Genomic DNA, 26,706 nt, shown 5'->3' with positions numbered 1-26,706 from the left:
TTTTCATAAACTATGTATTTATATTCCTAAGCCTGTTTACACATAGACAGCTTTATACTGCCTTTTTGAGGGTGAGAAGTTTTGATTCTATTAAAGTACTGAGTCAAAGGATAACTAAAAATCCTCTATTTAAAGAAATACTTTTTCAATAAAAATTTAATCACAAATGTTTTGCAAGCTTCAGCTAGTTTACTAAAAGAAAAAGAAGAGCCTTTGTTTCACTACCTGAGGTATCCAATGGCATGTCTATGCTGTCTCTGCACCTCTCCTGATATTGCTGTCGAGAAACAAGTCCTGACTAATGACATACGCAGCCAGATGTAAAAATGCCATGTTGTCACCTTCTGGAAAGCGCCCAAGGATGCTGTCATGATCTTAACCTTAGACGTACTCCTGAAAGTAGTACGGGGCACAACTAACAATCTAATGGTGACATCTAGTCTCTGTTTCAGCATGGAAAGCAGAAGCAAATACACATGGCTTACTTCTCTGTGGAGATCCCAAAACTAGTGCCGAAACAGTATAGACACACTAGACATGCACTGATAGAGGTTTTGGGGGCCAATGGATGATATTTAAGGAAGCATATCAGCTGATACTGATCTGATATAGCTGCCATCAGATGGTAAGTCTGGTGTGGTAGAAGGGGAGGGGGAGGAGGGAAAGGGCGTGGCGTGCAGATCAACACCCCCCGGAGTGAGGGAGTCAGGAGGGGTAGGTGCTGCCCAGGCAGGAGAGTTTGTGGGGGTCACGCGGCACAGGATGGAGGTGCAGCTCAAGGGGTGGGGGCAACTGCAGCTCCTGCTTGCACCCTGGGGGAGGAGGGGCGTGCGGGGTGGGCTGCAGCTGTGGAGTGGAGCCAGAGGTGGTGCTGTCCAGGGCTCTTCTTGCTGGGGGCTGTGCTCAGAGCGGGCTCCAGCAATGCTGGGAAGAGGCTGCAGCCACCCCAAATTTCGCCGCAGCTCTACTCCCAGCCACACACCACCACCCAGAGCAGCCCTAGCTGAATGCCTCGCCTCCACCCATGCACTGGGAAAAGCCAGGGCTGTGCCAGGCAGTAGTGCGGGGATGGGAATGGAGCTGCGGTGAAATCTGGGGTGGCTGCATCCTCCTCCCAGTGCCGTTGGAGCCTGCTCCAAGCCCAGCCCCCAGCAAGAAAAGTCTTGTGCAGCGGCAGCTCCACCTTGCAGCTGCAGCCCACCCTATGCCACGCTGCACAGATCCAGGGGCACATGCCCCCCTCCCCACCCCCTTGGGGTGCAAGCAGCAGCAGGAGCTGTCCCCACCTCACAAGCTGCACCTCCCTCCCATACCTTCCCCGCCAGGCAGCTCCTGCCCCCTTCCTTCAACCCCGGGGGGGGCCTTGATCCGTCTCTCCCCCACACTCCTTCCTTCCCCTCCCCACTTCCAATTTACCAGTTTCAGGCATTTATCGGACAAATTACCGGCCCAATATCCAATACAGACAATTGTCTTTATATCAGTACTGATCCGATATCCGAGCAACGTATCAGCGCACCTCTAAGACATACCCTAACATTTTACTAACTTTTCATAAGAGTCCATCACTGAGCAAAAGTACAGTGTTAGGCAGATATCCCAGGCATGGGAAAAGTAACTGACAATGTGGTTAGATTGGTTGAACAGCAGTTAGTAACATGTCAGCCCCTAAAAAGCTTTAAAAAAAAAAAAAAAAGTGTAGTATTCCTTTTAAAAAGTTCTCAAATTGCATGACCTCAAAAGAAACAAATCTGAAACAACTCTGACTGACAGTTTTTATAGAATGGAATATGACACCAGGCCGGAGTTGAGACTTACTTAAATCTTACATTACTGAAAGAAAATCCACCTATAACAACGAAGCAGAAAGAAAAAAAATCCTTATCTGATAATAATGAAAGAGTTATACACATAGTGTATTGCACAGATGTTGAGAATTCCCTAAAAGAATGAAATATTCCTCAAAAGACAACAGGACATTTAGAGGAGAAATTCAGCTTACAAGGTTGTTCCTCTTGATGACTTGACTCTGCAGGACTCTCAGAAATACTAGCAGTTTCTTCAGTTGTTTTGCCTCTTATCCATGTTGCCAAAGAGTATGATTCTGAATTATCAGAGCAAACCATTTCCAAAATGTCACATAACGTATGTGAGAGGAGGTTCTTCTGTTCTTCCTCTGAAAGATCAGAACTTCAATCAGTCAAATTGCTGTTAATCACCATCTTAAGCATACTATTAGTGCTAAGTGTACACACCTACATATTAGTTGGTGAGGCCAAATTGGAAGGAAGAATTATAAAACCAGCCTCTGAATGATATGACTCAAGGTGATTACAATCCATCTCAATTATATTTATTAAAAAATGAACTACTCCAAGATGAACAATTCAATCAATGATGTACATCAACTTAAGCAAATTCTGCAAACCAGTACAGACATACCAAAATTGCAGTTTACAGCCACATGCATTGTACATACCATTTATTCCTGCAGCACTATAGCACAGTCAGTTAAAAAAATTAATCTCTTTGAAATGCAAGCTGCAATGTAAGATACAATAATAACGATCATAATAAACAAACAAAATCTATTTACCTTGACACTCTCTCCAAGTAGACTTCTCACTAGCAAAAAGTCTCTTCAAAAGGAATGCCTTTGTAATTAAAAGGAATAACTTTTAGACTACAAGAACATATGACATTTTAACACTTCAGTTCTACACTGCACATTGTTTACATTAAAGAGCATCAGACCTCTGTCAGATTATTTGCAATCAAACTATGAAAGCTTCCCAGGGTAACCTCTGCTCTCTAATTTTATCATTCAATCTAATTAGAACCTAGTGTGCATACTTAAGGTATTATTAACATTAACTGAGCATACCAGAACACATGTGTATTTCTAACTCTGGATATCCAAGGCAACTCTTGTGCTCAGGGTATATCTCATTCACTCAAGTTCTCTATGCTAAGCTATTCTCAAGACTGCCCTTTTCCACCCAGAGATCAAACCAATCATTGTAAGCAGGTAACAAGCTCAGCAACTTGTAAGGTATGATTTTTAAAAGCTCATGCTGCCTCAGGTCTGACAGAAAATTCAGCACCTTCTTAGATATCTGCTCTAATTGTCTATGTATGTCCCATTCAAAATCAAATATGGAAGCCTTTAAAGCAGGGGTGTCCAACCTTTTTGAACGTGGGGCTGGATCACGAACTTTTTATCACACAGTGGGCCGGCAAGCCATATTCAAAGACCTCACAGGAAGTGGTATCATACCAGGAAATTATGTCACGTGACCTTTGACACCAATGAAGTTGCAGGAAGTAATAATGAAATGGGTCTAACCAGTTCAAAACTCTCTCTTTCTAGCATCCACCTCTGCCACTGTTTGGGACAGGATACTGAGCTAGATGGACCATGGGGCTGACCAAGCATGGCACTTTTTATTCTGTTATGTTCAGAAGCTCTTATGTTCTTTGGCTGAGCTTCCAAACTATGGCTAAGAGTTGCAAAAAGGGGTAGATAGACATGTTACAAAGTTGTCATAAAAGATTTAGAGCCCTCTAAATCCCATTCATTTTAATGGAAGTTGGTCTTTTGACTCAGCTTTGAAAACCTCAACCCAAGGTGCCAGCCAAATAAATCACGCAGCACGTGGGAATCCAGCTTCAGCTGCATGCTGCTCCGGATGGGACAGACCCACCCAGGGTTGGCACCAGCCAGCAGAGGCGGTGGCGGAGGCATGTGCCACTCAGGACTGACCAGCGCAGGTACGGGAAGAATGCAGCTCAGTCCCTGCTGTTCTGGCTGGGCTCATCCTGTCCCGAGCGGCACATGGCTACTCCTCTTCCCACACGCACTGCGCCAGCAACATCAAGCTGACATGGTGCATGTGGGAATCTTGTCCCTTCCCCAGCCCTTCAGCAGCCATTAGCAAGCTGCTGAGGGAGGAACAAGGGGTGGGAACAAAAGTAAACCGTGTTTACTTTCGTTTCCTGTTGCAGCACTGTGGGCCATAGAAAATGCCTTGGCGGGCCGCATGTTGGACAAGCCTGCTTTAAAGCATTAAACTTGACAACAAGTTTTGCAACAGTAATTCCTATGTACCACCTATAATGCGAAAGTAAAGAAAGATTTACATTCTCTGGCTTAATTTATGATAGCATGAGGTATGGCTGTTAAATTTGTTTGACACTCATACCTACCCTCTCTTTTTTCTCCTCATCCACGCTCACTTATCTAATCTATTCTTCTACAAGAGCTTTTTAACCAACCTTCTCCCTTGAGATATCTATGCCAGTGGCATTTGTTTCAGGGTCTCTAAGATTAATCTTTATGTTAGATGCACTTCCCTCCTCCCTGCCACTGAAATTCATTAAACTGATCCCTGAATTTTAAAAACAAATTCAGAAAAGAGATTATATCTATAAAAGGTGATCATGAGAATCAACAGGTTCCTGTATATGTGAGAGATACCTGTGCCAACATCCTCCAATTAGAACGCATTAGAGCAGAGTTGATTAATCAAGCCTGCTGGAGTGTTCTAATCAGAATGCTCCAGCAGCCTTGCTGTCGCATGTATTCAGTGTGCCTGAGTTTCAAAATGGCAGTGGGGTGCTTTAAAGCTCATCTGAGCTTTAGTTAAAGCATCCTAACTGCCATTTTGAAACTGCATACATGTGACAGCATGGCTACTAATTAGAACATTCTAGCAGACTCAATTAATCAAGTCTGCTCTGACGCATTCTAATGACAGGTATTTTTTTTAATTCGAGTGACTCCTGAGAGCCACTGTAATTACCACACACACTACCCGCACCCTAGTGCAAACGTACAGATGCCCATCTAATTCCCATCCATCAGCTCAGAGACAATGGTGCCAAATGGAGGCCTGCTACAGCTTTCTATGTTGCAACACACTCAACAACTCACTTTGGAGGCCATCTGCTTACAGTTTGCTCTGACATCTCACTCATCTCCTACTAATGGTTCAAAATACAACATTACTTCACTCTAGAAACTTGCCACAGCTAGCATGCTAAACCTACTGAGGACAGCTTGCAGCAATAACTGCTGGGAAACAATCCTGATAGCTAAATTTGTAAAACAGCTGCTAAAGGAAGATAGTAGTGGCAGAGGCATTGGTGCAAGCTCTTTTATAGCTCAGACCAAACTTGCAAATGCAAAAGAGAATATTTTTCCCCCATATGGGCTACCTGTGTCCTTTCCTCCAAAATTGTAGTCTGCCGACCAAAGAAGTCTATGGAGGACTACTAAGCTACTTTAGAAAGAGCTAGGAGATTGACTCCAGCAGTCATTTATATGACACAGTACTATTAGGAAATGTTGTGGGATGTTAATTCAGTGAAAGTAGAGGTGGTCTACAAGATAAAGAGCTGCAGCATGCATATTGAAAATATGAAAACTATCATCACAGGCGGTCAAGCAGACTGCAATTCATATAAAGTGCAGTATGAGAGTCTCCAGAATGGAAAGGTTCAATTTTTACAAATCAGTTATTTTAATTCCCCTCTAATTATTTTACTAATTAAGACTAAGTTTAATATTTCCCCTTTTTTGTATAGTAAATATTAGCAGACAAAACAACTGCCTCTTGTAAATGTTCCAGCAGAAGCACATTTATGCAAAAGAAAAGAACTGAGATTTCTATACATTCTTTCAAGTTATCAATGCACAAATTATTCTTTCACACTTCACAGATGACACATGACACCTCTGCAAAGTCTCTCTCTGGTTAGACTGATTGTGCCCCTTCTTCTGCCTGGACTTTTGTTTCTTTGATTTTATCTGATTTTGTAAATTCATTTGGCAGAACCCTCTCTTCTGCATAATATTAGTATTCAGTTATGGTTGTGTAAAAATTAAGGAAAATAACTGTGAAATGTTGTCTATTAATTATAAGCTATTTCTTTAAACAGTGCATATTACCTGAACTGGTGCAATCACTGCACAAGGGCCACCTTCAAATTGTTCTAATGCTGTTGATTCAGATTCACTAAATACAAACCCTGACAATGAAAAGAGGTCAGGGTTAGTAAAGTACAGAAATCAACAATGTATTTATTGCATAACCCCCCATGATAGGAATGTCACTCACCTCCCTCAGTTTTAATTATCAAGTTAAATTTGTAGATAAGACCATACCAGTTTAAGAGTTTAAACAAGATTCTGTTGTATGATACTTGAAAATAAAAACGTATGGAGTATAAGAGGAAGGGAGGCAGGTCACTATATACAATGTTACTTATATCAGTAGTATACATTACCCAAAAAAGTTGCAATGTCCTACAACATAATTAAACATACCATCATCTTCTTTGTGCTGGATATCTGTAAATTACATTCTGATGTAGTAATAAATAAATTCTATAGGAATCCTATTCGAAAATTGGAAAAACCGTATCTTACGTTATGTGCAAAAGCAGTTTTTAAGCTCCTATTGATCATCTTCTTCCTATTAATCTTAACAGAAGCCATCAGTGGACATCTTAGATCGGGGGGGCAATGTTTTTGGGCTGAGTGCCAAAAAACCCTGCAACCTGAACTTAGAAGTTGGTATGCCGGGGCAGGTGGCAGGGCAACTGCAAGGAGCCCAATCCTTCTTGTGGCACTGGCAGCACAATTTTAGCTCTTCCCCACCATACTCCCTGAGGCATGCATGCAGCTGTTGCCAGCAAAGAGTCAGAGTGGGGTTCTGGACCCCAGTGCAGCTGCCTGCAGCCTGGCCTCTGAGCAGGCCTGGCTCAGGGTGCATGGTGGGGAAGAGGTTTGGGGAAGTGCAACCCCGGCCTCTTCTCTGTCACACACCCCAAGGCGAGTCACTGCTGCCATGGAGCTCAGGCTGCTTATAGTAGGTGATAAGCAAGCTACAAACAACTGCACTGGGATCCCTAGCCCCAACTTGGTTCCACAGTGGTGGCAGATGCATGTGCTCCTTGGGGCACACAGCTAGAAAGAGGCCAGGATTGTGCTACCCCAAGTCCCTTCCTTGCCATGTGCCCCAACACTTGTGTGCAGCCACCACCGACCATGGAGCCAGGTCGGGGTTCTGGCCCCCACGCACCAGTTGCAGCTTCCTGGCTGCTTACCATATTTGGCCCAAGTCTGGGCAGCAGCTGCCTGCCCCCAAGCTACTTGCAGCAGAGCTTGAAGCCTCCCCACTGCCTGCTGCAAGCAGCCTGTGTTCTGTGGCTGATGGCAGCTGCTCAAAGCCCAGGCCGGCAGTGGCATGCCCAGCAAAATGGCCTTGTGTGGCATGCTCTGGTATATGTGCCAAGGATTGACAACCCCCTTTCTTAGATGTAAAGATTTTTGGATGACTATGGAACTAGACTCTGGAATTCTACCTTCCACAGAATATGTAATGCTAACTGCCTGCAAGGCAGCCAGATTCAAAATGGCCCCAAAAAGAACATTTGAAGCTTTTCCTCTTCAAGTTCAACTGGCAGATTGAAGTACCCAAGCCCAATTGGTTACCAAAAAATAACAGTTTAGTACTTGACATACTGTAAGTCAGAATATTATAAAGACCGAGACGTTCTTTTATACAATATGCCTAACGACACTAGTCTAAATTGTTATAATTTACAAGACCCTTCATTACTTGTCAGACTCCTCAATGAGAAAGGAAAGTTATTTTCCTTTGTCTAAGTCAGCAAAATGTAGATGCAACATAATTAAGCATAGATCAATATATAAACAACAGGATGCTAGGTTAAAATAACATAAATCTATACTGATGTAATTTATACACAGAGCCAAGATGCAAGTTACATACAATTCCCTCACTTAATTGGGTCAGGATTTCTATTACTCCATACCACTGCCAAATCTTTCATTAGTATCATTTTGTTCATCTTATGTAAGTGCCCTTATGGTATACAGTATTACCAAAGTTATGAGCTAAAATGGCTCCTTGCCCATATCTACTGGCATTCAAATGTATAGTCTAAGGTAGTTTCTGACAGGGATTTAGTACAGACTAAGTTCTCCTTTAACATTGTATGCAATCCTACACTTTGAACACATTGCTGTGGTACTTTTTTAGTGGCTTTAATGACCAACTATGCAGTACCATCCAATAATAAAGAAAGCCTGCATTTGTTTCATATTCTTCTACACCTGATGAGCTGAAATCTGCACGAGCGAGTTGTACAGCTGCACATGCTATCCTTCGCCCCAAACCAGCAGTGCAGCGTAGATGCATCCACATGGGACTGAGGGTACAACTCATTTGTGCTGCCAATTGACAATGCCTACTAACAGAAGCAGCCACACTACCAGCTGCAAAAAGAACACACAGAGTAAGACAGTATGTTTGAGGTAAGTTTGGCCTTACTGGTCTAACCATATTGTATCTCTCCAGCCTCTTCACATGACTGTCTCTATTTCTGAATGAAATTGATTCTTTTATTATCAAGTCACCCTGCCACCCCTGCCTCTTTACAAATTTCCCTTGCTGTCTTCTATACAATGTCAGTCTTTCTATTTTTTCCCCCCAACGTTAATTCCAGCTGCAGAGAGAATCATGGAGGGAAGGAAAGGGATCACAGACTGTGCCATCCCCATCCACAGGCTGGGGGAGGTCAGGAAGCAGAAGCTGGAAGAGGGAGGGGGACCCAGGAGATCCCAGTGACAGCAGCACAAGAACAATAACAGGAGCAGCACCTGAATAGAGAGTAGAGGGCCAGGTTAAGCCCTCAGGGGTCACATTCAGCTTAATGGCTACCAGTTGGACAGCCCTACTTTACATCATCACTTAAAAAAATTTACTTGTCTCTTCTGGGGGTACACTTTAACTAGAGGTGCACCAATACATCAATCTGATATTGGATCAGCTCTGATATAAAGAAAATTTAATACATTGGAAATTGGCCATATCAGGCTGATAATTTAGCCAATAAATGGCCTGCGCACATGCACAGCCACAGCACAACACAGGCAGGGAGGAGCACAGCTCAGCAGCTTGAAGAGCTGCCTCCAGCTAGTAAATCTGGTGTAGGGGGAGGGGAAGGGAAGGGGCACTGGGGGGGCAGATCAAGGCCCCCGTGGGAAACGAGAAGGGGGGCTGGAGCTGGGCCAGGAGCAAGTATTGCACAGCTGGAGCGGGGTGCAGAATGGAGCCACAAGTGGCTCATGTGTGCAGGATGGTGCTGTGGTTCATCCTGGGGTGCGCGGGGGCTGTGGGGAAGGGCATGGGGGGCGTGTGCCCCACCCCCCATAGACCTCCCCCAGCACAGTCCCACCCCACCGGAAAGAGCTTGGTGCAGCCCCAGCCTGCCCTGAGCAGATCCGAGGACACACACCCTCCTGAACAAGCAGGCAACCAATGGCTCAGCAGCACCCGGCTGAGCGGTGGTGGTAGGAGCTGTCCCCCTTGCCTCTCTAGATGACCCGCTGCACCATCCAGCTCCTGCCCTGCCTCGGCTGGGCAGCGCTTATCCCAGCCCCCCTCCTCCCTCCCCACAGGGACCTTGATCTGCCTGCCCCCATGTCCCTTCTCTTCCGCCTCCAGCTGGTAAGTCTGGTGTGGGGGGGGGAGGAAGCTCTCCACACTGCAGGGCTGGTATCAGAAATCATTAGCATTGGCCAACATGCCTCCTTAAAAGTCAGTTATTGGTATCAGCCACAAAAATCTCTACCGGTGCACCCCTAATTTTAACTACAAACACCTCACGTTGCTCGCTGATTTTTGTGCTGTGCCAGCTTTTACTTAACCCATTTCCTTTTTTTTAACGCTAACATGTAATTCAGCTGCATGCAAACTCTAGACTAGCAACTGACACAAGATTTGATTGTTTAACATTTTCTGTTGTGCTGTGTGAAGAACAGCCATTTCATTTGGCAGAAGATTTGAGAATTCAGATGTCTGGGTTTTCTCTGATTTGGAATAAAACCCAGTAATTCTAAAATTCTCTGGGAAATAGACTCCAAAGCAATTATTTAAAAAATTTGAAATGGTTTATCTCATAGTTTTGAAACAAAATTCCAACCAGTGTGCTGATAAGGAGGGAGAAAGTCCTCAGGGAGCTGTCTCCCTAGCTCCAACGACCCTGGCAGGCTGTTAAGTGGAAAGGCAAGTCAACAGAAAACCAAGCAGGTTTTCAGATAGCTCTGGTCTGTTGCCAGTATCTGCCTATAAGACCCTTCTTTCCTTAACAGTTGCCATTCCCAAATCAACAGTAAAGTATCTGAAGTAATGACAGGATTTATATAATAATTAAACAAGTACATGACTAGGAGACCCAACATAGGGTTTCTACCCTTACAAGGAATATGACAGACTTGGGCTTTACATTACCTTCTCTATATCCACTTCCCATGGTAAAAAGGAAAAAGGCATCTAGTCATGTATGTTGTCTCTCTCTCAGTATTCATTATTTGAAATAAACATGAGCTTGCAGTAGGTATCAGAAACAACAATCCATTTAAGTAAATAAATGAAGTTTATACATCAGATATCATTATACTTGGTAAAATGACTGAATGCAAAACAGCTGCTTTCTTTCTAACCTTGAAGTCTATGAAAACAGTATGTGCTAGCATTTTCATAGTAATTTCCACACACAAAGTACTGTACCAACATTCATCTTCAACTGCATTCCTGTAGAATAGGCAAATAAATGTTATTTATACTTTGCAAATTGGGAAAATAAAAAAATTGGTCAAGTTGTCCTAACCTGATGTACAGTGAGACAGCAGCAACATAAGTGACAGAACTCAAAACTTCCTAAATCCCAATTTTACCCTTCCAAAATGCACAGCAACTCACAATACTAATTACTAAACAACTGGGAGATACAGGCATGGCAGAGAGTGATGCTTCAATGATGCTTTTGGACTTCACCCTGTATATTTTAATAAATCACACACAAAAATTTGTCGTGAAATTATATCTTGGAAGACAACATTGAGAATTGGTGTTTAATCTAATTTAGTAGCGCTCGACCTCTGGCCCATGGGCCAAATGTAGCCCATGAAGCCATCTCATCAGGTCCACAGGGATCCTCATGGACCCAGAAATTTGGTGGAAGGGAAGGGAAGGGGGGTGGGATGGGGGAAGCAGTGACCATTAGTACAGCCACCCTCCCCACTGCCAAATTCCCAAGTCCTGCACTTGGCCCCTCCCTGCTTCTGGACTGAGGCTGGGCCAAGTCACATCCCACTCCCCCAGCCCAGGGCCACCTCCCACCCCACCCTGCAGGACCAGGTTGGGTCTGGGACACAGCCAGATCGGGTACCTTTCCCTTGTGTGGTGGGATGAAGCACTGCTCATCTGGCCTGCCCGGCAAAAAGGTTGGGCACCACAAGTCTAATTAGTTAAGGAAACATATTGCAAAAATAAATGTCAATACTGTTATTTCCTTCTAAACTTTGTAAAACCTTTATGCGTTAAAATGGCAGCCCACAACCAGATATTTAAGCTATATTTCAGAAAAGACAGTGGGCCATATGCACCATTAGTAGGTTACTGAGTACAGCAGTGTACTGAGCAGGTCAAGTGTATTTATGTAAATAGAAAGTACATCATATTTTAGTAACCCTTCTTACTGTATTGTCATGCTTTTTATTGTGCTCAAACTGAAAAATATGAGTTATATTTCAAAAGACAAGTTAGATTCAACTCCCAGTGACTTTACCATCTATGTCTGAAAGTCTCTCCCTAAATTTTCACCATAACGATAGCATCCCTTTAACTACTTTCCTGTCTCCTAACTTCACCTGTCAATTCAGATAAACCTGTTCTACCAGCGTTGTTATTTTTACCCAGTGAGCATCTGGGTCTGAAATCACAATTCCAGTACAGGCCCACTGATACACCAGTGCCTTATCTCATTGGCCCCAATAAAAGGAGAATTAACATCATTTGATACTGGCTTTTTTGGCCCATGTAGCTGATAATGTACCCCTTCACGCCCCTCCCCACCCTGCCAAAAGTGTATCCAGAAGGGATACACTCCTTAAAAAGGTTGAAAACCCCTGAACTACAACATTAAGCAGGCGCAGCATCTGTGGCAGGCTAGGGCCTAAGTTTCTCCCCAGTCTGACCAGCCCATTTGCAAACTAGATTCTTCTCAGTAACAGTGTAAAGATAAGCAGAAAGCACCAGGACACCCCCTACTCCCCTCCTCCCGGCTGTGGAGCGCAACACCAGAAGACCCACACACATGTGCATCCGCCTGCTACCGGAGACGGCAATCTGAAAAGTAACTTTCCTTCATTACCCTTCTAATCCCCTTCTCCAGCTTGGGAGAGACGAGATTGCCAGGGGCTGCCAGGCACTGAAAGGACCTCTCCTTTGGGACACGACTGCACCACTTTTTTCATGGGTCACAAACAGCCTCAGCCAAGGCCAAGGGTGTGGGCACGTGGGGCTTATCTCTGCTTCACAGATCTGATGCAGGTCCCACTGCCAGGGTGCCCCGTCTGTGCAGTTTGTCAGGGCCCCTTCTTGGGAGGGCAGGAAGAGGGCTGGTAAAGGCAGGCCAGAGGAAACGGACCAGGGGAGGTCGTGGAGGGTGAAGGCGCCTGGGCCTGGTGGAGAGGGAGAGACCCTCCCCAAGATGCTGGCGCGGGAGGGGAGGGGAGGGGCGGGGCCAGGCGGTACCTTGCGCCCAGCGGCAGAAGATGGTGTCGGCGAGGCCGCGGGGCCCCGCGCTCTTGCCCCACACCAGGTGCACGAGCTCCGCGCTCAGCTCAGCCATGGCACGGAAGCGGCACTCGGCCCGGGCGGCTCCTTGCGATGGAACTAGATGTGGCGACCGACCCGCCTTCCCTGGACATGGGCGAGGCGGGGTGGGCCGCAGCTACCGGCCCGTCAGACTCGCGGAAACCCGTCGCTCCCCGACGGCTACTTCCTCTTCCGGGACGCGGGTGGCGGAAGCGGAAGGGGAAGGGGCAGCGCCGCGAGCCCCGCAGGCTTACGGCCTCCTGCGGCACCGCGCGCGCATGCGCGCTGTGCTGGCCTGCAGTTGGTGGGGGGAGCAAGGCGGAGGCTGGGAGCCGAGGAGGCCCGCGGGGGGTGAAGCGGCGGGCGCCCAGAGCAGGTGCAGCAGGCGGACGCGAGGTTGCGGCCGCGGCCGCGGGGCCAGGCTCCTTGCAGGCTGCGGGCCCGGCCCTCCCGCCATCCCCGGTGCTGGTGCCGAGTACGAAGTGTACAGACGAAGGGGTTTGTTCAACACCCCCCCTCCCACCTGAGGCTGTGCTTTGACATTTCAACCTTGACCGAAATGTAAAGCCTCATTGATGTAGGTAGGGTTTTCGGTCGTAGCCCTCTTGGCCTAAGGACACGACTGCTCTGTCGTGGTGATAAAAATGATTGCTTGTCCCCAAAGCACCTTGCAAGCCTCATTGATTGCAGTAGGGTTTGCATCGAGCCCGTAGACTTGACCCAGGAAGACATTTAGTTGCATTGAGTTTTATTCTGGGGTGTAACACCCCTTGTATAGGAGTTGGGCACCTCCACACCTTTGCTTTTCTAGATTGGACTCAAGTCTCCAACCCTATCTTGTGATTTCATCCCTTATATGAGGAAATAAGGGCTGAGTGAGGACTGGACCTTGTCATACACCTTTAGGTAGAAAAGTACTGCTCCAAAGAACCTGAATAATGGCTTTAATTTAGGATCATCCTCTGATCTAGAGAAACATTTATCCTAGCTGCCCAGCTAGACTTCTGCACAAGAGTTATCTCATGCATGCTTCAGGGACCGGTGCTGGAACAGCAAGTTTGTACTGTCTGCGGTGCTTCCCATGCACAATCCCCACGGTCTGAAGAATGTTTGAAGGTGCATCTGCTATACCTACACAACACTTAACAGTAAGGGGAGGGGAAATAATAATTTCAGACCTGCACGTACCAGAAAGCTAATTTCAAAAGATGGAGAAACTTAACACCTAATAATCCTCTCTATACACTCTTTCTGCTGTATAAACTGATCCAAGAATTTCACAAGACTTTCGGTCAGTAACTGATAGAGTTGGAGCCCATTCGGCTGTTAGTAATATGTTTTGTTCTTCTTTGGGTTATTCATACAAGCTGTCAAAAATATTTGAAAAAAATATTCATTTGTTTGGAAGCACCCATTTTGTTCTCTTAATTGAAGAACGAAAAGCAAAAAACCTGCATGATTTTATTTAAGCTAGTAACTGGATATTTCATCTGAACTGCTTATTTTCAGTATCTAAATTTAACTGTGTAAATCATGTCTGATTAAATATAAACAGTTTTGAACTAGCTTCAGCTATGTATGTATATTTCGAATGGTGAAAATTTACATTTGTACAGGAAATAGTTCAGGAAAGTTTACGGTCTATGTTATGCAGGAATAAGTGAGGGTAATAGTTCCTTCTATCCTTCCCATTTATTACATCATTCACAGCTCTGGTAAATTATCATCACTGCTAGCAAAATTGCCCAAAAAATATATTTTCAAACACATTAAAACTAAAATAGCCTTCTGTTCTATGGTCTTGACTATGTAGTTGCAGTGCTGGGTCCCTTGGGGGTGGCGCTGTTCCTGTTCATCCAGATATTCTCTAAACCCAGATGTTTGCTCCAAGTTAGTCTTCTGTGGCAACTACCAGACCCAATGGAGACCCAGGGGTTGGGAGTGGGTCTAGAAGAGCCTTGCTGATGATGTTTCCTTTTTTGGACATTCCTGCAGACTGAGGCGTGTGAAGTATGCTCAGCCCTAGCCCCCCACAACTCGCTGCAGCAGCAGTCTAGACAAGCCTTCAGTATTCTGTGCCTCGAACTAGCTTGGGAACCTCAGTGACAGTTCTGCTTAGGAGAACAGGCAAAATTGGGCTGTCAGTCTGTACTTCTCCGAAGTGTACATCCTGTGGTACTTCTGAATGTTTTGTATGGATAGTCTTAAGTGATTTTTTCTAGTTCTGACTTACCACAGAGATGTAGTTAGGTATGTTAATCTGAAGTCAAGTGTAAGGCAGGGTAGATTTGCACCAGGTACCAGCAAAAGCAGTGAATTTATAGAATTTTTAACTCAGTGTAGTACTGTGGACAGATCAGCAGGTGGCATAGCCGCATCATTTTCTGCTACAGAAACACCAGCGGTTTCAAATATACAATTTAGGGCAGGGCTGCCCAGTTTCAAAGTGGTCAGGGGCCACATGCCATACAGGTCACAGGGCTGCATGCTGCAGGGGCTACACAGACTCCCCAGGACCACTGCCACTTGCAGCCCCTGTGGTACATGAGCAGAATGAGTACTTCCACCTGTTATGCCATACCCCTCCACTCCTACTGCTGCCATGCAAGCAGGACGAGTCACCCCACAGGCACAGCTGTATAGGCAGCAAATTCACTGGACTTCCTGCTGTGCTGCCCTGTGCTGGAGACCTCTGCTGCTGCAGTGGCAGGAGCAATGGGGATAGAGGCACTGTGAAGCCCCTGGTCCTCATTTTAACCCCTGCCAGTTGGACAGCCAAGTACAGATAGATGTAACGTGAAGTGCTTGAGTGGCTTTAAAGCTGTACAAAAAGTTAGTGTACAGATTGCATATCTGATGAAGTACTTCAGAAAGGGCAGTACTGCCTCAAAACTGAACCTGGAAAAAACAGGAACAACTTTGAGATGACTCTTTCCTTCTACTCTGATGCTGGTAGCTTTGTAGGCAAACTCTGCATGTGTCATCAGGGGCACCAGGCTGGAGTTCTTAAAGACCTTAGTGTTGTGGACCTTGGTGGGCTGATCTGTACTTACATGGGTAAACCATAGTAGATGGTCCACAACTCCTCATGATATAGTGAAGAAGTGGTTCATACAGTCAATAGGCTCCAAGTTGCTGTGGGCAAGGCACAGGATGGTGATGTGGATGCTATTGATGGCCCTGATGCAGCTGCCAAAACTCATGCAGGCAAATCTGTTGATAACTTCCTGCAAGTTGGCAAGATAGAGGAAGTGTTGGAGGTAGCTGGCTTCTGGACTGTAGTGGTTCTGCCCTTCTCTATAGTGAGGGGTGCCCAGTTGCTAATGTTTTGACACTAAAGCAACAGGACCAACTCAGTGAAGCTTCTGCCTGAAGCTGGCATGGCTTAATATAGAGTGTTGCTACCAGTGCTCATTTCCCACATCCACAGGACTATGTGCTCCTCACTGTTCAGTTTTGTGGTTAAGAAGTACTGGTACATGGTTCCAGAGACCATTCTCCATTATATCCTGTATGGCAACATCTTCAGGCCTACTTCTGTTGGTGAGAGCAGGTAGAACATCTCAAGGAAGCACCTTTCCACTGCCTTGGTCATGATGCCCAGAACTGCTATGCTGTTGCCTGTCAGACAAGGTGGAAGAAGCCACAAAGCTTACCCAGGTAGGCCATGGCACTTTGCCTTGGGCAGAAGGAACAGCATGTATCCATTCCAGACTTCCCAGGGTGATAGTGCTCCTCCTGTAACTGACAAGGTCTTGGAGGTAAAACTAACCAGGTCTGGAGTGGCAACATGCATCAGTGTAGGGACATGGCTGGGTGCCTAGGGCAAAACAGAAGTGGCAACTTGTGGTATGTGAACACAAACATGCAGTTGTGTCGTCCCCCCCCCCCCAAAAAAAAAAAAAAAAAGTGATGCTTGGGATGGCTGCCCATGTTGATCCCCACTAGTTACACCACTGGCACAGAGCACAAAGCAAAACCAGAGCAGTGGTAGGTGGCAAAGAGCCAAAAAGCTCCCTCTCCTCTATTCAACAGTCCTCAGGAACCTCCCAAGCCTCAGGCTCAAAAGGCTGGGATCTCTGCACTCCAACCTCCAAGCTGCCACAATAACATGGACCACTTTGAGCGCTTCAGCTGGGAGGGGCCTGTATGTATGCACAAGCTTGGATATTAAAAGGAACTTTCTGACTGTGAGGATAGTCAGAACAAGTTAATGAGAGAAGCTGTGGAATTGCCATTTCTGAAAAATTTTAAGAGCAGGTTAGACAGACACTTGGCTGAGTAGTTTGCTCCTCCTAATTCCTGTCTTATTTTCTTAGTAAAATATGACACTTGGTTGAGTGTAGTCAGGAATGATCCTGTCTTGAGCAGGGGACTAGACTGTGAGGTCACTTCCAGCCCTACTTTCCTATGATCCTAAAACATGCCCTATTGTTATGAATATACACATTCAGTCACAAAATGCTTCACCAGCTCTGCAGAGTTGAATATCATTGATATTAATATTATACATTCTTTGAACGTGGTTACTGAAAAGTATATCTTTAGGATTGCACACAGTACTAACACTGGAAGCGGGGACAATAATGAGAAACAACCCAAGATAACTCAGAATGATTTGACCCATCTAAATGGGTCTAGCTAAATAGCTGGAGTCAAATAGAGTTCAATATAGACCAATACAAAATAATTAGTCTGGGAACAAGGAATATTCCCCAAATGGAACAATCTACTAGTGCTTTGGTCCAGGAAAGCACCCCATGGATAATTGTGGAAACACTGATGAAATAGGGCAGTTCAAAGCTTCATGAAAATAGAGGCAAATAGTGCAATAGCTGGTATTATCAGCAGCAGAGAATACAAACTGGAAGAGGTAGACCTGTAGCTGTCATTTGAAAGTGTAAGCTCTCAAACTCCAATTCACGTTTGCACATATCTGAAAGAGAATCTGGTTTGGAATATGTCTTTATTTGTAACTGGTTTGGGGGAAAAGAGGTTTACTGCTTGGGGGAAGAGAGGTCAAACAGGAATTGGGGAGAGGAAAATATGAAAAGGGACTGAGTGTTTTAATTTTTCCAGCTTGAAAATTGATTGGTACCTCTTAATTTCAGTGGGCTACACTCAATTCTAGTACATTAACCAATTTATATAGCGTCCTTTTGTATTATTATCAACTCTGAATTACTTTGAACAAACAGAACATTCATGCACATAATAAACCTGAACTCTACTCTGAGTAAAAGATGTGACTCAGGCTGTGAACAGGATTATACCATTTTGTTACTCTACCATTTCTTGGATATATTAAGATTCATATGCAGATGTAGCATTTTTAAGAAAGGATGCATCTTTTTATGGTTAATCACCCCTCTCTTTTTGGTGGTAATAAACACTGTTTTTCCACGTACTCGTCTTTACTAAAAGTATAGGAGCTGCTATTTCTTATGCTATGCTGCCATCACATGGTTCCTTGTCTTGCTAATTTAAAACATATCTGAATTTTTTAAAATACCTGCTGCAAATTTCCTATTTCCCTTTCCATTGAACATGCACTGTTCTGTGACATTTCACTTTATCTGTTGTTAATTCTTTACATTCTGATTTATTTTTTTAGAACACAGAAACAACCAGGGTTTGAAATATGGAGGGGCTCAAGGAGGCCCCCCCATAAAAGATGAGAACCCTGCCCTAAGAGATGAGAGCCCGTGGCCCACCCTGTGCCTTTCTAAGCAACCCAGGTGGCAGTGGCTTCTTCCAGCTGCCACTGCCACAGGCCCCCGCAAGAGTCAGAGTGTAATTTGAACCCTGGAAACAACTGCTCTCCTTCCTTCAAATCTCTGTTCCAAACTTAAGTGTGTTCAGCTTGTTTTTCCGATATTCTCTGAAACTTGTTATTCCTGTACTTACACCTGACAATTAAAAGCCAAAATCTTGTAGTAGATGAGATAGGGATGAAAAATATAAGCATTAATAATAAACATGCTATATCTAGTCTGCATTGTATCTAACTCACTAAGAGCCTAATCCTGAGAAGTTCTCTTATTATCTAAGAACCCAATCCTGGGCGTGTCTACGCCTTCATTAATGTGCAGTGCTTACATTAAATATAGTAGTTGTATAATTAAGTACAAAATAAATGCACACTAAGCTGCTGTACTGCCTGTGAGCGCCATCACACGCTCTGTGTGACAATGCACAGTAGACTAATCCTACTGCACGTGAATGTATTAGCACAGTTTTTGACGTGCACGCTAATGCACAGTAGAATTAGTAGACTAATTCTACTGTTCATTAAGCATCTCGTGTTTTACATGTCTAAATCCCAGTGAGTCATAGCTCATTTTACATGTCTGAACTGCAGTGCGCGATCCATAAATACTCTGACTAGGCATCTTTTTTTATCAGTAAATTTTTCTAGGCATCTACAGCTTTGCTACTAGGAATGCCTAGACTAACTCCAATTTGGCTAAGCTAAACATTTTGGCATTTATCTTCCATTGAAATAATTGAGGATTCACAGACTAGATGTCAGTAGGTCAGAGGAGCCTGCCCTGTAGGGCTGTGCAAGGCTTCGGACGGAGCTTCGGATCCGGAGAAGCTTCTGACACTTCGGGGGTGGAGCAGCACATCCCGGTCAAAGTGCTGCCTCCTTAGGCTTCCCGCAGTGGTTCGGAGATCTGGCCATAGGGTATAATGGGGAAACAATAAAATATCTATAACTTTGTTGTTTTTTGTCTGCTTTGGATGAAATGTTCAGAGATGGTAGACTCTGCAGAGAGAATGAAGTCTGCCAAGTTTCAAGAATATCAGTGCAGGGGTTTGGGGGGAACAGCACTCCAAATTCTTGAAAGCAAAACTCATGTCACATCTAGGCGTTACAACATGGCGGGGTGAAACCTGCAGGGATTGTGGTTCTTACTGAGGCTACAAAGCCTGCCAAGTTTCAAGAAGATCAGTGCAGGGGTTTGGGGGGAAACTTCCTCTCAAGCTGCGGACAAGCAAAACTGGTGCCATGGGGACTGTGTCTGTCGGGGCGGGGAGAGGAGACACTACTGTAGGCCTGGCTGCTAAGCTACTGTGTTCCCAGTTACCAATCAATCAATCAATCATGATTCACTCAGGGACCAGTTCAATCCACAGGACCTATCTACTACATAATGACTTAATGAGCATCAGTTAGCACCTACAAAACCAGGCTAAGGAGAGGAACAAATAAATACAGACAATCAACTGCCCCAAGACAAAGACCATCCTGGAGTTTTATCCATCAGCAGCTAGGGGTGCAGGGCCCCAGAACTCCCCCCCCCCAACCGATCTCCTCCACAGCTGGCAGGTGTCACAGCAGGGGCCACCATCCCTGCAGCCGTCACCCCGCTGTGCCTTAACACACGCAGGGTCACCCATGTCACGAGTTTTCTTGTCCACAGCTTGAGGGGCAGTTCCCTGCAAACCCCTGCACCTATCTCCTTGAAACTTGGCAGGCTTTGTGGCCTCAGTAAGAGCTACCAGTCCTGTAATTTTCACTTCCTTGTCATGTGACACACAGCCATGACATGAGTTTGGCTTTCAAGGATTTGGGGTACAGTTCCCAAGCCCCTGCACTGATATTCTTGAAACATGGCAGGTTTCATGCTCTCAGCAGAAGCTACCATCCCTGCAAGTTTCATCCAAATCAGACAAGAAACAACAAAGTTATAGATATTTCATTGATTCCCCATTATAGCCTATGGCTGGATCTCCAAGGCGGCTCCGAAGGTTCGGCTGGATCGAGGCAGAAACCTGGTCCAGAGCTCCAGATCGGATCGCTGCCAACTCACACAGGCCTACTGCTCTGGGAGGCATGCCCCAAGAACACTTAATACATACCAACATTACTGAGTTCAGCTTGAAGCACAGCAGTCACAGCTGCTACTTTCGTTCAAAGAGTAGTGGCAATGGTGTCTCCCACCTTTTTTATAATAGACTACTGGTTAGAGTACTTGCCCAGGAAGTGTCCTAGCCTGGGCTCAATGTTCTCTTCAACCTTGGGGCCTTTGAAAGCCACATCTCCCTCCTCCCAGGAGAGTGACCTAACCATTCAGGGACATTTATCTGGGAGGTGCGAAACTGGTTTCTAGTCCTTCTTCTTAGGACTGATTATGAATTTTGTATTAAATATTCATAAATTGTGTTGGGAGAAAGGACTTAGATTTCTCACAAAAATTTGGTACTTTAGGTAGGCGTATAAGTGCAGGAGAGAGAAAGGATGCCACGCATGTACCTCTTCCATTGGCTGTTTCAGGTGCCCCCACAGATCAGTGTACTGGCTGCTATGAATTCCAGTTTTAGGCTCCTACCTTTTCCCAGTCACTTCTTAGGGACAGCAGGTGCTGTTCTCCAAGGTGCAGATGCTGGAGCAGTGGTATGCTGACTGACTTGGAACTATGTCAGCAGAGGGGGCAAGAAGTGCAAGGGCTCCTGTCAAAGCACACAGGAAAGACCCCCCTGCAACTCCCTACAGAGGAAGGAGGTAGCGCAGCATAGCCAGGGCCTTAGCTAGCAGCTCCACCATGCCTCTACCTTGGGGCAGGTTTGCTGGCTGGGCAATGCAGCCCTGTGGTGTGAACTCCTGGGGGCTCTGCACAGCTTAGCCAGGGCAGGCTGGGCGCAACATGGACAGGGGCTAAAGTCTCTCCTTGGCCTACCTGATCTACAGCCAAGCCCCCACTTGTGCTGTGCCCAGCCTGCATGGGCTGAGCAACACAGAGTGCCCAGGAGCTCATGCTACTTCTCCCATGGGCAGTGTCCAGCAGGGAGGCTGGGTACTTGCCCGAGATGGAGGTGGGTGGAGCAGGGAAAGTCATGCTGGCTGCTGGGGGCAGACAGTCCCACCTAGTGTGCTGTCCTGGGCGGAAGCCCTAGTATGGGCTTCTAAGTGTGCCTGAATCCCAGGTGGGCAGCAAAGCATCCTGCTCCTGGAGGGCTGTATTGCTCAGCCAGCAAATCTGCCTCAAGGGAGAGGTGTGGGGGAGTTGCTAGCAAAGGCCCTGTCCAAGCTGGGCTGACCCCTTCCCCTGCAGGGCATCACAGAGGGGCTTCCCTTATGGTTTGACAGGAGCCCTTGTGCCTCCTGCCCCCTCTGGTGATTTAGTCCCAAGGCAGTTAGCATACCGACAGGTACGACTTCTGCTGTAACTTCCATTCCAGCTCTGGCACCTGCACCTTGGAGAACAGCACCCACCATTTCTTCATCTTTGCAGTGCCCAGTGGCAGTGCAGGCTGCCGTGAGCTCGGCTCTGGCCTACTCATGTCCAACACTGGGGAGGCAGGCAAATGGGGAGGGTTAGAGCCTGAGCTGGGGCCAGGACCGGGTCCAGGCCAATCACATCCAGGGGGAGTGGAGGCTCCCACCCCCTCTGCCCATGCTGGGCTGCACCATTTGGCTACACTGCCACAGGCTTTGGGGGGCTGTCCAGGGTGCTGACCAGGGCAGGCTGCAAGGGCATTTGCCCAGAGAACCACATTAAGGCACCTTAAGGTGTGCACATGTAGACACACACTTAAATCACCTTCATGCACCTTAGACTAAGGTGTATTAAGTGTAGGCATGCATAAATTTACAAGCCTAATGGCATCTAACTTGGACTCATAAATTGTGTTCTGAGTAGCGAAAAGTAAGACAACTTTGTGGGCTGGGCCCAAGTTCCTTGGAAAAGAGATCATGTCATCCTATTTGTTGTTGAAGTACATTTCCTGCATTTGCTGCTATATTAATAACAACTAGAATAATAATGAAGAACATGCCACGCTGGTCAGAACACACAGTAGTGTGTGGAATAACTTTTGTATCCTGTATCTAGCATTGATAGGGAGCTATTAAGGACTATCCTATTACACTTACCAAACCAAGGTTTCCACAGCTCCCTTTTCCTGTTTATTTCCTATATAGCCTTGGTTACCTAGAGAAAAGAAGCAGAAAATGTCCAACACATCTATACTGACAATAGGTCTAGAAGTTTTATGTGGAACGGTTCTACCTCCTGAACTGGACTAGCAGGATTATTCCTGATTGACCTTGGGGTGTTATGTACCTGCACCTTCTCAGGAGAAACCTTAGGGAGGAATTCTGACAAATGCTTCTTTGTTTTCCCTTTACTTGTGGCAGCTGTATCTGCGGAGCAATCAATGCCACCCCTTCACAAGATGCAGATCATTCCCCCACTTACATCAGACAAGCTCCAGTGAGTGGTATGAGAGACAGATCTCAGGCTGTAACAAAAACTTGTCCCTCTTTCCCAGCCAGGAAACAGAGGGAAAAGTAGTAACGGTGCACAAACCTGCCTCCCCTCCTGCCCTCAGATGTGCAGTCCAGGCTGATAATGCAGAAAATGGAGGGGGGGGTGTTTGTGTGTTTGTATGCACGCATGTGTATGTGTAGGATGGGTGGACATAGGGGGTGGGGCTAGTTGTGTGTGTATAGAATAGGTAAGTTTTATTTATTCTCTTGTTTACTCACCCACACTACAGCCTTAGTGTCAATGACAGCCTGGGCCACAAGATTATGAAACATCTATTGTCTCATTTTGTGGCATTTTTCTTCTTTTTTATTTTTATTTTTTTTAAAAAAGAACAGGTAGAGTGGGTCTACTCCACACACTTATTCATTTGCATGCTTAAACATGTTTCTCTATATGGCCTACCTCCTGAATGTGAAGCAATGTAACCATGACTATATGAAACCGCACTCAAGCTAATTAGCACTGGCCAGAGACAACGCTATTTATTTACACTGCTGTACAGATATGGCTACCCTGCTTCCAGTTTATGAAGTAGTGTGTGGAAAGCTATGCAATGCACTGGTAGGCAGGTGCTGAGGCTGGCACAGTAAGTTTGTGGTGTAGACATAATTTTTTTTTTGCAGGACAAATTTTTAAAAGCGTTGAGACCTCTCGCTCCTACTGAAGTGCAAAACTGAACAATACAATCTTGCTTGTGAATATCATTGTTGTCTCACCAGTAGGTTCTCACAAAACAAACTGTTGATTTCCCTGGATGTTGGTATATATTGCCTGTTAGTACAAGTAGTAATCAGCCTTCTCAAGGAAGGGGGAAATAATCCTGAAGGTTGAATGTATAACTTATAGCTCAGTTTCTATGAAAGTTATTTCAATTGCAAACCAAACAGCTATCCATCCTTGTTTGCATATCTGAAGGCCCATAGTTTACCTTGTACTAAACCATTTAAATTGATGGTGATAGAGCTCCACCATTTTCAGAAACATTGACAAGCATTAATTACTGCAATTGTATAGTATTATTTACAGAACATAGCAGTAGGGCTGTGCAGAGCAGGTAATATTTGATTCGACAGCCATGTCAAATATTAAACCAGGTTCCACTTTGATTTGCCGTCCTCTTCGATTCGAAGCGGGACCCAGTTTAATATTTAGCATTTATATCTGTCCAGGGTGGTAAACTAAATATGGTTTATTAACTCAATGAAGACTTATGATACTGAAAGAGATAAATCTAATGATTTGTTTTAACAGAATAAGATAAATCTTTCAAGGCAAATCTTTAGTAATGCTATGTTGTTACTGTGAAAGTCCACTGTAAAATTATACATAGGTGCCCATGGAAAGTACAGTATTTTGCATCTTACCTGCCAATAGTGTTCATGACTTGTACAAGTGGATCATTTAGCAAACATCTCTTGATGTACAACTCATCTAGTACACTGTTTGCCTATTATACTTTCGAAGAAATACATTGTTTACTGAAACTGAGTATTGGAAGTCAGCAAAATTGTAGGAATAATAGACCATTTCTATTTTTCGTCAAACCTCACTAAGACTGAGGAACCAGAAAAGGTTCGTGAGTAGTAGTTTCTGGCCATAGCATTGAACTCATTGAATTAACTGTCTCTGGGAAATCTGATTTTGCTTGCTAGGAAAAAAATCAGAATACTTAATTTAAAACAAAACAAAACAAGAATTTAGTATAAAAAAGTGTTTAGAATGTATCTTAAATGGGAACAACCAAGGGAACAACCTGTGAAAAAAAATAGCATGCAATCATGTAATTAAATCATGTCACAATATATCTAGCAGGAGGTTGCAAAGGACTTGACTGACTTCACAGTAGGGCTATGTGAAGCTTCGGCAGCCGATTTGATTTGGAGGTGATTCAGCCTGATGCGGCAGCCAAATCTCCAAATCCAAATTGAATCGGGAGACCCATTAAAAGGTCCCATTGAATCAAACTGGAAGCCTCTGAATTGATCTGGAGAGATTTGAAGATTCAGAAGGCTTGCAGCAAACAGAAACTGAGAAGAGGGAGTGGGATGGGGTGGGTGATCTTCGATATATGGAAAAAGCTGAGAGGTGGGGAAAGACTGCTCTAATATTGACATCTGTAGCTGGCTAGTGACTGTGATCTTTCTCTAAGTTCCCTTCCAGTCACAGTCTCTGGGGGAGGAGAAAGCTGGATCTGGAAGCAGAGGAGCTGAGGGCCATAGCAAAGGAAATTCTGGTGAAGGAGGGAGAATCTGAGCTTGTGCTCCATCCCTCTCAAAGTTCCCCTAGAGGCAGGTCTCCTTCTCTGGAAGGCACTTTGGAGGAGGTTGTGGGGTCAGGTGGCTTAGCTCCAGAAGAAGAGTTGTTGTGCCTCTTCTTGGCAAGAAGGGAAATAAGGCAGGATCCCCACTAGGGCTGTGCAGAGCAGGTAATATTCGATTTGACAGTCATGTCAAATATTAAAGCGGGTCCCACTTTGATTTGCCATCTGCTTTGATTCGAAGTGGGTCCACTTTGACTTGAGGTCAAAACTCAGTCGAATATTCAAGCTGCTTCGACTTCCCCATAGGCTATAATGGGGAAGGTCAAAGCAGGCTATAACTTTGGCATTTCCTGTCTGATCTTGATGAAACTTGCAGGAATGGTAGCTCCTAAGGAGCCCACAAAGCCTGCTAACTTTCAACAAGATAGGTTCAGGGGTTTGGAGAAAGAGCACCCCAAATTCCTTAGAGAAAACCTGCTGTGACTTCTGTGTGGAAAGCCACAGGGAGCTCAAAACTGCAGGCTTGCTAGACCCTGAGGACCCCACAAAGCCTGCCAGCTTTCATGGTGATAGCTGCAGGGGTTTGGGGGAAACTGCACCTTAGGCTGCTGACAGACAGAACTCGTGATACAGATGGAGAGAGGAGGTGGCATTCACTCTGTCTGCACCTGGCGCTTGGGGAACCCCGGCAGCGGGAGGTTCACCTTGAGGAACACCAGCTGCTCCACCAAACCAGGACCCAAGTAGGTGTGGTGGGTGTCACAACATCCGCAGCCATGATGAACACCCTTTCGCTTGGCACACTGGTTAGTGGACAGGACAGGTATTCCCAGGCAACTGTGGCCAAATCCGGCCACATCGGGCTGTGGGTTGCCCAGTAGGCCAAAGGGTCACAGTCCAGGGGCTCCACAGGCTTGGCAAGATAGGCAGACACCACGGTGTGAGGGCTGTCTGCCTGATCCTGGGGTCTGGTGGGTCTGGATCCCCAAATGTTTGCCATGGCCTTAGCCCATATTGGCAGTACCTGTGGTGGAGGGGAAGACTGGCTTGTGGATGGCGGGCTGGGTTCAGGCAGTGGATCCCCTATTCCACTTCCCCCCGCCTCTGCTGTTCTGCCTCCATCACTTTCTTAATAAGTTCCTCCCTCCAGTGACTCAGTGGCTCGCTGCCACATATGGTGTCCTTCACCCTTGGGTCACAGGTGGCAGCCAGCATATGCACCGTGTTGGACCCCAAGGGTTCAAGCCTTTTCCTAAGGCCCTCCTTCAGCCGCCTCACCAGTGCCTGCACATCTGGTGAAAGCAGCCTGCCCCAGCCAGGAACATCGGCCCCCAAGAAGCTCTCCATTTGGCTGCGGAGCTCCTTCACTATGGGGACCACCTGGCTGAGGAAGGCATCAGCAGCACTGAGGGTCTCAGTGGCCTTGAAGAAGGGCTTGAGGACCAGCAAGATCTGGGAGATGGCATTCCACCCAGCT

The 26,706-nt window shown here is 45.7% G+C and overlaps 1 protein-coding gene across 3 annotated transcripts in view; it reads right to left on the bottom strand.

The window, feature by feature from the left end:
• The window catches only part of FAM188A (family with sequence similarity 188 member A), a 58,539-nt gene extending 45,663 nt beyond the window's left edge, over positions 1 to 12,876 (bottom strand). Inside the window, exons 1-4 of one of the 3 annotated variants that reach the window (XM_019532579.1) lie at positions 12,630 to 12,876; positions 5,951 to 6,030; positions 2,597 to 2,654; positions 2,003 to 2,176 (exon numbers count right to left, since the gene is read on the bottom strand). In XM_019532579.1, coding sequence (XP_019388124.1) covers positions 2,003 to 2,176; positions 2,597 to 2,654; positions 5,951 to 6,030; positions 12,630 to 12,726 — 409 coding nt within the window. In that variant the 5' untranslated portion in view covers positions 12,727 to 12,876. Of the gene's footprint in view, positions 1 to 2,002; positions 2,177 to 2,596; positions 2,655 to 5,950; positions 6,031 to 12,629 lie in introns of those variants that run through there. The other 2 variants (XM_019532583.1, XM_019532591.1) reach the window with 2 other exon arrangements.
• Between the last annotated feature and the right edge of the window lie 13,830 nt (positions 12,877 to 26,706).

Source organism: Crocodylus porosus, unplaced genomic scaffold (assembly GCF_001723895.1).
Source record: "Crocodylus porosus isolate Cpor-Errol unplaced genomic scaffold, CroPor_comp1, whole genome shotgun sequence".
Taxonomy (NCBI): Eukaryota; Metazoa; Chordata; order Crocodylia; family Crocodylidae; genus Crocodylus; species Crocodylus porosus.
Note: the sequence above shows the minus strand (reverse complement) of the source record. Positions and strands in the feature narration are given on the sequence as shown.